The 14,094-nt window shown below is 41.8% G+C and overlaps 1 protein-coding gene across 1 annotated transcript in view; it reads left to right on the top strand.

Annotated features, from left to right (window-relative positions):
• Positions 1-14,094, top strand: part of MSN (moesin) — a 68,091-nt gene that overhangs the window by 43,102 nt on the left and 10,895 nt on the right. The window contains exons 2-4 of the mRNA XM_077770995.1: positions 1,949-2,032; positions 11,009-11,104; positions 12,481-12,755. Coding sequence (XP_077627121.1) covers positions 1,949-2,032; positions 11,009-11,104; positions 12,481-12,755 — 455 coding nt within the window. The remainder of the gene's footprint in view (positions 1-1,948; positions 2,033-11,008; positions 11,105-12,480; positions 12,756-14,094) is intronic.

The following is a 14,094-nucleotide window of genomic DNA, read 5'->3' as shown; positions in this document are numbered from 1 at the left end:
AATATGTAAACATCTTAGAAAATGTAAATTAGGGGCACCTGGGTGGCTCAGTCGGTTAAGTGTCCAACTTCTGCTCAGGTCACGATTGCATGGTTCGTGGGTTTGAGCCCTGCATCAGGCTCTGTGCTACCAGCTAGCTCAGAGCCTGGAGCCTGTTTCAGATTCTGTATCTCCCTCTCTCTCTGACCCTCCCCTGTTCACACCCGTCTCTCTCTCTCAGAAATAAATAAAACATTTTTAAAAAATTTTTTTAAAAATGTAAATTAGTTTTTTATTTATTTTCCCAAATGTTTTATTTATTTTTAGGAGAGAGAGACAGCGTGAGCAGGGGAGGGTCAGAGAGAGGGGGAGTCACAGACGCTGAAACAGACTCCAGGCTCCGAGCTGGCAGTCAGCACAGAGCGCGAGGCGGGGCTTGAACCCACGAACCACGAGATCATGACCTAAGCGAAAGTCGGACACTCAACCGACTAAGCCACCCAGGCGCACCAGTTTTGTTTTGTTTTTTTATTTTAAAGAGGGAGAACACACTCATCACCACCCTAAAACCAAGCCTGACTAACACTTAGGCATGATTCCAATAATTATCTCTGTGCATACTTTTTATAGAATTGAGCTCATGCCCTCTTGTTGCTTTCCCTTCCTCACTTAATATTACTGAACTATTTTACCTGGAAATGAAATAGTTTTCAGAATATTTTATATGACCTTATAGTAAGCCATCTTGTGGCTGTATCATATAGATTACTTAAGCAAATGTCTCATAAATTAAAAAAAGAATCTTTCATTTATTTTAATGGGAAATATTTTGTACTTTGATGTATGAAAGGTTTAATGTAACAGTTTAAATTATGAGGTTTGGACTTAAATCTGAATTCAAATCCTGTCTTCCCTACACCCTAGTGATCTGACTTTAGCTAAATATTTATTTCTTCATTTCCAATATGGAGATAACATTATCTACTTCACAAGGTGATTGTTTATACTACATGGGTTAGTGCACATGAATCACCTAGTGAGTACCAAGTCTCCATACATGAAAGCTACTGTGTATTGCTACTGCTATTACTATCACTACCAAGTTTTCAGCCAAAAGGAACAAATCTCCACTGATGAAACTTCAGGTATCATTGACTTGAACTTCCACTCATAAAAGTGGAAGGTACTTTTTTCCAGTGCCTATAAAATCATGTATGTGGCTACCTGTTGTTTTCATCAGTGTTTGTCCCTGCCCTTATCCCTCTGCTGGCTTGGCTTTGATAACACCTCTGTGCCATGAGCAACTACCTTTGCTGAGGCCACTTTCCTCTTTTGTGGTTAGGGAGACCAATAATGCAGGAGTTACTAACAATGTAAGTCAGTATTAGAACCATAGACAGTAGAACTGAAAGGGTAATCACCTAGTGTAATTGACCCCTTCCTCTGCATTACTACTGTTGTACAGATGAGGTGAACTAAGGCCAAGGAAGGAGATAAGCCAGTAGATTGAGCCAGGTACAGTGCTAGGCTTGGAACCCAGTGTTCTTTATCTTGCCCTTAACTTGCATCTGCAAAGACCAGTGCTGTAGATAATTCAGGCTGTGGATCAGAGGTGGGTAGAGAATACTGTGGGTTTACAGCTGGCTGATGTAGGTGGGGAAGACTTCCTGGAAGAAGTACAGTCAACACTTGCTTCCGCTTGATAGTAGGCTGATTTGCATTTATCTGTTTGCCTCTTGGTAAGCATTGCTCTGTGGCTTTGTTTCTTGTCTTCAGTAAGATGGTTGGGAGCCAAGGCTGAGTTATTGTTTGTTTGTCTAAATACTCTCCCTTCCTTCCTACCAATATCTAAGTTGCTAAGATTCTTAGCATCCTAGTTCCCTCTTCTGAGATTGAACAGATACACTTGTCCCAGGCTCTCCTAAGCACAGAGCCAGACAACTAACTTGCCTCCTTGATCTCACTCTAGATCAATGTGCGTGTGACCACCATGGATGCAGAGCTGGAGTTTGCTATCCAGCCCAACACCACCGGGAAACAGCTGTTTGATCAGGTAAAAGAGGGATTATTTGTTTCTTACCTTCTTCTATTTCTCCTAATAATTCCCACCACAATGCACACTTCTTGGGAATCTCTTCTCTTACATGCTCTTTCAAGATAGGTCAAAACAAAGGCTGACCCACGATTTAATAACAAAGACAAAGTTTAACTTTGGCAGCCTGCACCATGGATGTCCCCAATTAATCCTATTCTTGGTCCTGAACATGGGAGAAAAGAGAAGCAAGCAGGGTCTGACTCTGCTAGATGCTCTGAAAATTCTAACACATGTTAAATGAAACACATGTTTCAGAGCTTCTCAACTCTGAAAGATGTAAGTGATCTCTTCCCCATTTTAATGACCAGACTCAGAAATTAAGTAGATTTTTTGTACCTAGCTGGTATCTGGCTTGGATTTGAATGCTACAGTCTAGTCACTGCACCCCACGGTCCCTGTCACATGTTTTTGTTTTTGTTTTGCTTCCTAGTAGAAGGAAACCAAATTATTCTCCCTGAGGTAGTGTACCCTCAAAAGAATATTGGGACTTAGGACAACACTGGGAGTGATGAATACATTATGAGGATATTTCATAACCTGCAGTCATGCCATGGAGATAATGCTGAAGTGTCATTCCCATCCCATGAAGTGTCATTCCCATCCCATGAAGTGTCATACCCCAAGGGGTATCCCGTCACTGGGAGTCACCATTATCAGAAGGATGTGCTTATGTAAAATCCAGGTGGGGGCCATAGAATCTTTCAGCATTCAAAGACTCTCCAGGGGCCAAGGGAATGTGCCATCTGTGACCAGACTTCCAGGAATGAAAATGAGACTCCCATTTCCAGAGGCTGAGATCTCTTTGGATAGCCCATTATCCCATTTCTACTCCAGTTTCTGGTGAGGTGGGAGTCTGATATTGTCCAGGATGTTGGCACCATATGTTACCTTGATGGATTTTCTAGTCTGCTTGCTTCCCTTTCTCATTTGCATTCTGAGCCCATATATTATCTAAGAACTTCCCCAGAGCTAGGGAGGGAAAGGAAGAAAGTATCCTTCGGCCTTTTCTCAGACTCCTTCCCAGACTCCTGGTTCTACACATCACCCCTTGCAAGCCAAATTATGCCATCTCCTGCTGCCAACATTGGGAGCTTTGTTAATTTGCTATGAAGGGGTGTAACTGTGGACGGAGGGTGAGGAAGGCATAATTTAGACCCTAGGGCAGAAAAATTCTTTTTTTAAATTTTTTTTTATTTTTAATTTTTTTTATTTATTTCTAGGAGACAGAGAGAGACAGCGTGAGCAGGGAAGGGTCAGAGAGAGAGGGAGTCACAGACTGAAACAGGCTCCAGGCTCTGAGCTGGCAGTCAGCACAGAGCCCGACGCGGGGCTCGAACCCACGAACCGCGAGATCATGACCTAAGGGAAAGTCGGACGCTTAACCGACTAAGCCACCCAGGCGCCCCTAGGGCAGAAAAATTCTTGAACAAAGAAACTTATTAATTTCAAAAAGCCAAAAGGCATGGTAATTCTTTGTTAGTGTTTGTTTGATTTGTGTACTGTGGGTGTTGCCCAGATGGTGGAGAGCCCTAGCCAGATGGTATGCTAGTTGTGAAAGCTACTACTTCCCAAACACAACCTTTGAGAGACTTGAATCTTTCATACTGGCTGGGGAGAGAAAAAGGAGAAAACCAGGAAATTCATGATTTCTCACTGGGAAGACCAGTGTTAATTTGATAAATATCATTTATTGAGCACACACTATGGACTAGCCTTGGCTAGGTGCTTAAATCCTTGCAATGATCCTGCCTATGAAAGATAAAAGAACATACTCTAGATTATGCAGTTTAGTAAATTATAATATGAAGTTTCAAATACAACTCTGACTACAAAACTATAGTTTTCCCAATGCAATATTCTGCAGGGTGAATGAGGCTGTTTGGGGTGAGAAGTCTCAAGAGAAGATGTGTTCTCTGCTTTGAGATCTCTGAAGGACTGTCATAGGAAGGAGGGAATAGTAATGTTCTGTGAGGTCAGATGGGGCATAGCTGGGACCCCGTGGATGAAAAAGGGAAAAAAGATTTTAACTCAGACAAGGAGTTGAACATCTGGCACTCTCCGGGTTGATGCAGGTCTGGATGGGAATCCATAGAGGTATGTTTCCACAGGCTATTGGGGAATATGATCTTTTCCCTCTATCTTGGTGATTCATAAAGGAAGGAGTCCATTCCCTCTGGGCTTTGAGACCCATTATTCAATGAGGCCCTCTTGGTGGAATTGGGGGAAAGAGCTGGGAGGAATTCCTTGTGAGGAATTGACCAACGCTCTGGGGCCATCTTGAAACCCAGAAGTTGTCTGGCCAATGACTAGAGATAAAGCTAATTGGAGAGGAAGCACCCTCTTTGGCACCAGTAATAAATAACAGGCAAAAGTGGGAAGTCATAGCTCGAGGAGACACAAAACTTGATGGGAAAGGGAAGTGTGTCCCATAGTTCATCCATTTACCTTTGTTTTGTTCTTGTGAGTGTGCACACAGCTAGGGAGTGTTGAGCACATGTTTTGCTATAGCAATTCTGTCACCTACCACCATTTTTAAAGCCTGACGTCCTTCCAAGGGCTTTTTTTTTTTAGTTTATTTATTGATTTATTTAGATACAGAGAAAGGCTGAGCAAGAGAGCATGAGCAGGGGAGGAGCAGAGAGAGAGGTAGAGAGAATCCCAAGCAGGCTCCACACTGTTATCACAGAGCCTGATGTGGGACTCAAAACCATGAAACCTGAGGGGCGCCTGGGTGGCTTAGTCGGTTAAGCGTCCGACTTTCGCTTAGGTCATGATCTCGCGGTTCGTGGGTTCGAGCCCCGCGTCGGGCTCTGTGCTGACTGCCAGCTCGGAGCCTGGAGCCTGTTTCAGTCTGTGACTCCCTCTCTCTCTGACCCTCCCCTGCTCATGCTGTGTGTCTCTCTCTCTCTCCTAGAAATAAATAAAACATTAAAAAAAAAAAACATGAACCCTGAGATCATGACCTGAGTCAAAATCAAGAGATGGATGCTCAAGTGACTGAGCCACCCAAGTGCCCATCCGAAAATGCTCTTGATTATGTAGGTGCCACAAAGGGGCAGTGCTGCCGCCATGAGTTTCACTTTGAGAACCCTTTGCCTGGCTCCACCCCAGCCAGGGCCTCTAGCTTAACCAGCCCCTTCCCTTTAAGATTTTGAGCTCTATAAGAAAGGTGAATGAATCTCAGAACATTCATTTGTTTATTGACTTGTTTACTGTTGATTGAAGGTCTACTGTGTCTCTAGAAAAATCTCTAGACCTATCAAACACCATCTCTGCCCTTAAGTAACTTGGAGTTCCTTGCCTATAGAAGCAGAGAAGTGTAAATACAACCTTCTTCCCCAATAGAATGAAACACCTTTGAGGTTCAGGTTGTGTATAGAGGTGGTGCACAATACAAAGCATGAGATTTGGTGTCAGCCTTGAGTTCAAATTCTGTGTGATCTTGGATAGCTCATTTAGCCTCTTAGGACTTTACTATTCTCAGTAAAGTGGTAATCAAACTAATTTCACAAATTTTGTAGTTTTATTTAATCTTCAAATAAGTAAAATGTCTGGAATACAGCTGACATTTGAATGTTGGTTGTTCTTATTAAGGGCCAAATAAGTAATTGAAATTGTCCTGGGAGTTCAGATAAAGAGCCATTAAATCAGGAAATTTTTGTGGCTCAGTTAAAGTCCTTAGGATTTGTGGACTCTGCATTAAAGGCAACAGCATCTTCTTCTCTTTCTCCCATTTTTATTGTATAAAATAACTAACATTTATTATCATAATAGTAATATTCCCATCTTATAGATGAGGGACAGAGGCTTAGAATGGGGGAAAAGACCTGTTTAAGGTCAGATAGCTAGGAAGTGGTATAGTGGCTTGAATCAAGGCATATATCATTTCCTGTTTTTCCAGTGCCTTTTGTCAGCTATATCCTCTGAGACCTCCCATTTCTTCCCCTGTTCTAAGTGGAAGAAATTTGTCCTTAAACTTAGGGTGTTCTATCCTATAGAGCAGGTCGCCACTTGAACACAGGCAGTGTAGGACAGTAGAAACAGCATTGGTAGCAGCCCCTACTAGAACTTTTCAGTTGTGTATTGATTTGCTTTCAAGTGGGTGATTGATGCAGCTTCTGCCAAGCCTATAATGGGATCTCAGTGAGCCTCAAGTGTTTGGACATTGACAGAGTTTTGCACTTAACTTTTCATGCAGTTTTCCATTTGAAGCTCCAGCCTTGCTTCCCAATCCTGCTCTGGGCTTTGGTTCTTTCTTACACACAGATGCTCCTAGCAATTAGTGAGTGTTTTCTCAGAAGCAAATCTCTTCCCCTCACTCGACCTCAGTTTTCTAGTTTATGCTACTTGGACTCCATAATGCTCCAGTCTGTTGTGGGAGTTTGTGTTGTGTGGCTCAATAGAATTCACAGTCAATGTATATATAGGTGTATGTGACAAGTTTTAGGAGGTACACAGAGCTGTGAGATGAATTTGATTTAGTATCTTGGAGCATCAATTTTACTTGTAGATATTATCTATTTCATTATTAAAACATTTAAGGAGTAGATGGTAAAATGTGCATGTGATTAAGATCAAACCTGAGGCTACAAAGAAATTTTGGCTTGGAGCCATCTACTTACATCCCCCTGGAATATACTACCCTTTGTGTTCCTTAGATATATGTATTTATTATTTTCTACTGTTTATGGATTTATTCCATGGCATCTTTGAGAAGTGTTAGCACAGACTAGGTAAGTTGGCAGTCTGAGGTCACAGGGAACCAAGAAAGAATCTTTTTGTCAGAAATGGAACCATTTCTCAGAATAGAATGGTAAGGAACCTAGTCACTGCAGACACAGATGTTGTTCCTGGAAGCAGGACCTAGATACTCTTTCCCCCTAGAAAATGTTATTTCCCTTTTCTCTGTAGTGCAAGTCTCATCTGGAAGCAAAGCTGTAAGCAAGCAAAGCTTGGCCTCATTTTGAGACAAGAGTTGACTGAGCAAATGATTCCCAGTACCCTGTGGACCTTAGTTGGAGATTTCCTTATAGCCTAGAGTCCAGGGGTCATCTCTTTTATCCTTTGTTCTTTTTCAGTCTGAATTCTGACTTTAGATCATATTTCCTTCCCTCCACACCCTCATTTCCTCACTTTGGGATTTCATTGGAGGCTGAGAGATATTGCTCATCTCTCCAAACCCCTGGAGCCTAAGGAAATGGAAAATTTATATGAATCTGATTTCTCTGTGTTCATAAAGGAAACGGCAGAGCTCAGAGAGATTAAAATTCCCTACTGATCCTGAAATATTTTTGTTTTTGTTTTTTGATATCACTTTAGCTGTTATTTGTCCAACTTCACCTCAGAGATACTCCAGATCCCAGAACTATTTTGAGTCTAGTGATCTTCCTCTTATTACACCCTTACCCATCCTTCTAGTGAAACAAACAATGTGGTACAAAACAAGGCTAATGAGTTCACTCCTGGGACCTCTACAACTGGCTAAGTAGTCTGTACCTGCTTTACTCCCTTTTAATTCTGGTGTCTCTGAGCCTCTACAGTTGGTAGACACAACTTGTTGCCTTACCAGTTCTATCCCAGTCTATCACCCCATGACCTAGCCTCCTGGCCCTAATGACCTATCTTCTGCATCTTCAGTGTGTGTCTCTCTCTTGGGGCTGACTTACTTCTTCCCACACATTGCATCTGGACCTACTATTCTTCTGCAACCCTGTGAAAATCATCAGAACTGTTAATTGGGCTCTATCTTAGATCTAAGATGAGATAATAGTGCTTTAAATAATATTTTCTGTCCATGTTCCCCCTCTATCCTCTGGAAAAAAAGCCAATATCACATTTCAACATGAGCATTTTGTATTCTCCATCTAAAACCTTTATGCAATTCCTATTGCCTATTTACTTGGGCTCAGAGACTCACCTTGCCTTTGAATCCTGGAAGTCTTTTGATCATTCCTCAACCCATTTTTCCCACAACTTTTCTTTTCTAAACATGTTCCTAGTTACCCAAGTCAGCAAGAGGTATGTGGAAAATGGGACAGTATTTCTTAGTCATTTACAAATAAACCTTATTAGTAGAATGAACTTGAGGTAAGAAAGAGGCTATTCAAGCTACACGAATTGTAGTAGATGGGAAAGCTGGATAGATGAGGAAGCTAAGTCCCAGAGAGGGAAATATGCTGCATTAGGATCATTTAGCAAATTAGAGACAGGTGAGACTTTCACTCAGGTTTCTTGATGCCCAATTCAAGCTATGAAAGGGAAGGGTGACCACCATGCATGCCCCAGTGAGCAATGAAAGTTGATGACATGGGGATATATATGGTTTCTCTCCAAAGTGGTTGTTGATTGAACCTAGTGGGAAAGCCAGAAACTATATCTAGATGCAGAGATGGTCAAAGCTCATTAACTTGATGGGCTGTGTGGGCAAAAGAGAGACAAGGCAGTTAGTCACTTGAGAACCCCAAGGCTCCTAAGCCCCTATGAGTCCTTGTAATTAAAAGAGGGCATGCTAGAAAAGAAAGATCTTAGCATCATACACATCAGGATTCTAGTCTAGGCTCTATGGTTGTAGGCCGGTTGCCCCCTAAGCTTTTGTTTCTTCATTTATAAAATGGATATAATAGCTATCTCAGGGTTGTTCAGTGTTCAGTATCTGGTACATAATAGTTGCTTAATAGATATGAGATACTTTTTCCTTAGGGCCTCTGAAGCTCTAGATTGTAAGCTTTCAGAGTGACTTTGGGGGCTGGCTTTGGGTGCATAGTAGAAACTTTGTGGATATAGTGGAAGTGTGTACGTGTGTGTGTGTGTGTGTGTGTGTGTGTGTGTGTCTGTGTTTTGAGGGAAGATATGATTTATTCACAAGGAAGTACATTAGAAATATTGTGTTCTTTCCTTTTTCTATCTCCAGGTAAGTTTCTTCACCTCACTCTCCTATCTCCCCTGCCCACGCCTAAAGGAAAAGAAAAAGAAAAAAAATAAGAAGGTAGTCAGCATAACCTATTAGGATGTGGCTCAAATTTATTGCCTCCATCTCCAGTGATGGGTATTCTGGAGTTCAACTGCCAGCCAAAACCATTAACATGTGAAAGTCAGGGACTGGAAAACAAACCCCATCTCCTGGCTGCCCTCCATTTCCTGCCCATTGCTCAGCCAAGAGGCCCACATCACAAGGGGCCCTCTAGCTACTATACATACTGAGGTACTCACCATGTTCCTACCCTCTTTCCTTTTTTTTTTTAAATGTTTTATTTATTTCTAGGAGAGAGAGAGACAGCGTGAGCAGGGGAGGGTCAGAGAGAGAGGGAGTCACAGACTGAAACAGGCTCCAGGCTCTGAGCTGGCAGTCAGCACAGAGCCCGACGCGGGGCTCGAACCCACGAACCGCGAGATCATGACCTAAGCGAAAGTCGGACGCTTAACCGACTAAGCCACCCAGGCGCCCCTCCTACCCTCTTTCCTATTCTCAACCTGTGTGAGTGGTAAGGGGAATCATGAACATCCTCTAATCATGGCTGGAAAGAAGCATCAAAGCACCCAGACATAGCATATCTTTGGAGTATAGAGATACCACAATGCCTGTTATGTCTCCCCAAACTTTATTTCTTGGGCATTGTAAATGGGACTCAGTTAAGAGTGTTGGCATATTCCTACTTGCTAAAGATAAAGGAGAAATCCAGGAGAACAAGGTATAGGACTTACACCAACAATCTCTACTTCCAGCCTTTAATTCATCCTGGGAGTGGAAAGACACATAATATCATAGAGGGAAGAAGTGGCAGAAGCACTGGATTTGAATGGGTTTGTAGTCAAACAGACCTGACTCTGCTACTCACTAACTGAACCTTCACTTCTTGCAACCTTATTTTCACTATAAAATGGGGATAATTGTAAATATATCATAGGGCTTGTGAAAATCAAAGGAGATAATGGTTATAAAGTTTTTTTATGTGTGGCAGTGGTTATAAGTAACAGACCTGTTCCCAACCTCAGCAGAAGTGCCTTCTGCAAAAGAGATGCTGACATCATTTCGTGGCTGCTGCTCAAGTGTATGTCCTTGTCAGACCTTGGACACCTTATATACTTTAAAGTAAGGGACCAGGGGCGTCTGTGTGGCTCAGTTTGTTAACTCTTAGTTTCTGCTCAGGTCATGATCTCATGGTTTCGTGAGTTCGAGCTCCATGTTGGACTCTGTGCTGACAGTGCAGAGGTTGCTTGGGATTCTCTGTCTCCCTTTCTTCCTGCCATTCCCCCACTTGTGCTGTCTCTCTCAAAATAAATAAATAAGCATTTTAAAAAAAACTTTAAAAAAGTAAAATCAGGGACCAATCCACTGATGAATGGAGCAAGAACATGTGATAGATATGAATATAGATAGATAGATATAGATACATATACAGATATATAGATATATATACTGGAGTATTACTCAGCCATCAAAAAATGAAATATTGCCATTTGCAGCACTGTGGATGGAGCTAGAGTATATTATGATAAGCGAAATAAGTCAGTCGTAAAAAGACAAATATCATATGATTTTTATTCATATGTGGAATTTAAGAAACAAAACAGATGAACATCAGGGAAGGGAAGGGAAAATAAAATAATAGAAAAACAGAGAGGGAGGCAAACTATAAGGGGCTCTTAACTATAGAGAACAAACTGAGGGTTGCTAGGGCAGATGTGAGTGGGGGGATGGGTTAAATGGTTGATAGGCATTAAGGAAGCACTTGTGATGAGCCCTGGGTGTTATTGTGTAAATGATAAGTCACTAAACTCCACTCCTGAAACCAATATTACACTATATGTTAACTAACTTGAATTTAAATAAAAACTTGGGGAAAAAAGTCAGGGACCATGTTGGACTTTTGTGTCTTCTGTGCCTGGCACAGAGTAGGCATTCAATCAGTTGTTGCTTTTTGTTTCTTCTTCTAGGTGGTGAAAACCATTGGCCTGAGGGAAGTTTGGTTCTTTGGTCTGCAATACCAGGACACTAAAAGTTTCTCCACTTGGCTGAAACTCAATAAGAAGGTAACTGCTTACCCCATTGTTGGGTTTGGAATTCATTTATCCATTATATCTTATTCATGGGGTAACATGTGCTAGCTGGCAAACCTGGGCTGTGTTTTTCACTGGGTGGTCCATTGACCACTAGATCAGAATAAAGGCAGAGGATTCAGCCAAGGCAGAGCTCTTGCTGTGTCTCCACATTAACTTCTATCAATGAGAATGGCCAGTCTCCAAGGAGGAAAAGGCCATTACTTTTTTCCTGGAAGCTCTGTCTTAAACTTTTACTTGTTTTAGATCACAGCTATTAATGGCTTTTCAAGAGGGGATTAGCATCCTACTTTTTCTTGCCAAACTCAATGGCTTTAGGAGGATTGTTTAAAAGAGAGTCACTGACTCTTGAACTGGAAAGAATCTTGAGGGTCTTCTAATCTTATCTTGTCCCTTCTCCACCTGTCGACTGATACCTAACCTCCATACAGATGCTTCCCTCTTTCTTGTTATCTATTTTCACCCATAGGCATCTACACGTAAGTTTATTAGCACATATCTTTTTTTCCCCTCCAAGTTCTTATTTAAATTACAGTGCAATATTATTTTCAGATGAAGAATTCAGTGATACATCATTTACATTCATCATTACATATATTTACATCATTCATCACAAGTACCTTCCATAATACCCATCACCTATTTAACCCATTCTTTCTTCATTTTCTATCTTAGTCCAACTCCAGATGAAGTGATTTGAGTATATGACCATTCAAGCTCGTCACCTCCAGGCAGTATCTCTGCATTAATATGGTGGTCCTCCATCTCAGTATCCTCAAACTTCTTAAATTTGTCCTTGGATTTCTAATATCCTGTGGCTTGTGTTTCTGATTGTGTCTAGGAGATAGGTGTCCCACCTTCTGCTGGAAAAGTTTTCTTTTCCCAAGGAGTGGAGACATTTTCTGGGCAAATGTGGAGTTCTCAAGAGCCAATTTCAAGCTTTAAAAAGCATACTAGTTTGTTATCTTGCCTAGCCTATTCCCAGGGCTCAATGACCCATACTGGTTTTTATATTGCTAAATTATGATGTTGAGGGATACTTAAAAGAGGAGCTTTCTTAAGCCTAACCTCAAAATTGGGGGGCAGTTGGATATACTGTCAGATGGTGGGAGCTTGAAGTCTTATGATCATTAGTGGGTTGTAAGTCATTTCAGGAACAAACCCACAAAGGAAGCAATTACAGACATGGGATTGGGTCCCCAAGTGAAAGCAATGTGTCTTTTCTGAATTACCAGAACAGTTGCCATCTGGCTCTTTGGGATCCCCAGTTGATGGTCTTTCAGTGTCTCTTCCCACCCTACAGCCAAAATCTATTTTTTTGAGAGCCCATAACCTCTTATTATTCCCAGGTGACTGCCCAGGATGTGCGGAAGGAAAGCCCCCTACTCTTCAAGTTCCGGGCCAAGTTCTACCCTGAGGATGTATCTGAGGAATTGATCCAGGACATCACCCAGCGCCTGTTCTTCCTGCAAGTGAAGGAGGGCATTCTTAACGATGATATTTACTGCCCACCTGAGACTGCTGTGCTTCTGGCCTCCTATGCTGTACAGTCTAAATATGGTGACTTCAATAAGGAAGTCCACAAGTCTGGTTACTTGGCTGGGGACAAGCTGCTGCCGCAGAGGTAAAGTGATAAAGCCTTTCGCTGGATGGGGGCTGCAGTCCATGGCTGACCAATTTCTATTACACAGGGGCTTCCAGATCTGTTCCTTTCCACTAGGGTTTGTCTGAAGACCATCTTATGTTCCTCAGGGAGACATATTTGCATATGGCACCATACCCTATTGTCTCTCTGACTCTCAAAATAAAAAGCTTTTTTCCTCCTGATTACAGAACTTCTTTACTCTGGAAACAGGTGATTGTATACATTACATTACCAGAAATGGATTGACATATCCTATCCTGGTTTGATTTTCTCAATCATTTTTACTGATTTAAACCTTTTGTATCATAGTTTCACAGGGGAAGGAGAGAGAAATACCCAAGCCAGGGATGTGGGGGAGCGCCAACAGTCTTTTAACATTGGCTGCCAGTGTACAGAGCTTTCTGCTTTTATAAACTTCGAAGATGAATGCTCTCAAACACTGATTATTTTAGTTTTAGCATCACAACAACACATAAAATGAATACGGCAGGCATTATTCTTATTTTCTGGCTAAGGAAATAAAGCAGGGATGCTTATTCTGATTTGCCAGATCTCCCACAGCTCATTTGAAGCAGAACCAGACCTGGAACCCTAGTCTTTTGAATTTTTAACCCAGTTTTTTCCCCTACTGCATCCAGTGGCCATTTTCATAAGCTTTTGGATGAGAGGGAAAGTTCTTGACTCTGGGATCCTCAGTCCCATTGGAGCTGTAGCATATGCACAACTACCTGAAAGTATTAGGGATAGTGGTTGTTCCCTGGAACTCTACCCGAGTCACTGCTTTAATGTCTGAGATGGCACATTTAAAACAAGTCTGGGGGCACCTGGGTGGCTCAGTTGGTTAAGCATCTGACTTCAGCTCAGGTTATGATCTCGCAGTTTGTTGGTTTGAGCCCTGCATCAGTCTCTGTGCTGACAGTTCAGAGCGTGGAGCCTGCTTCTAATTCTGTGTGTCTCCCTCTCTCTTTCTTTGCCCCTTCCTCTCTCTCTTTCACTCTTGAATGCTGAGAACAAACTGAGGACTGATGGGGGAGGGGGGAGGGGAAGGGGGTGATGGGCATGGAGGAGGGCACTTGTGGGGATGAGCACTGGGTGTTATATGGAAACCAACTTGACAATAAACTATTAAAAATAAAAATAAAAACTCATAAAAATAAAAAAAATAAAATAAATAAACATTAACAAAATTAAAACGTCTTGTTTATGATGTAGTTGATCTGGGAGGTTGAGCCTGTTAGTTTCTTCCAAAGTCATTTGGGCTCAGTTCTCTGATCACAAGGCTCATCAGACTTGAGCAATTTTCTCATAAACAAAAACT

This window comes from Crocuta crocuta, unplaced genomic scaffold (assembly GCF_008692635.1).
Source record: "Crocuta crocuta isolate KB4526 unplaced genomic scaffold, BGI_CrCroc_1.0 scaffold800, whole genome shotgun sequence".
Lineage (NCBI taxonomy): Eukaryota > Metazoa > Chordata > Mammalia > Carnivora > Hyaenidae > Crocuta > Crocuta crocuta.
This window is presented reverse-complemented; position numbering and strand designations above follow the sequence as displayed.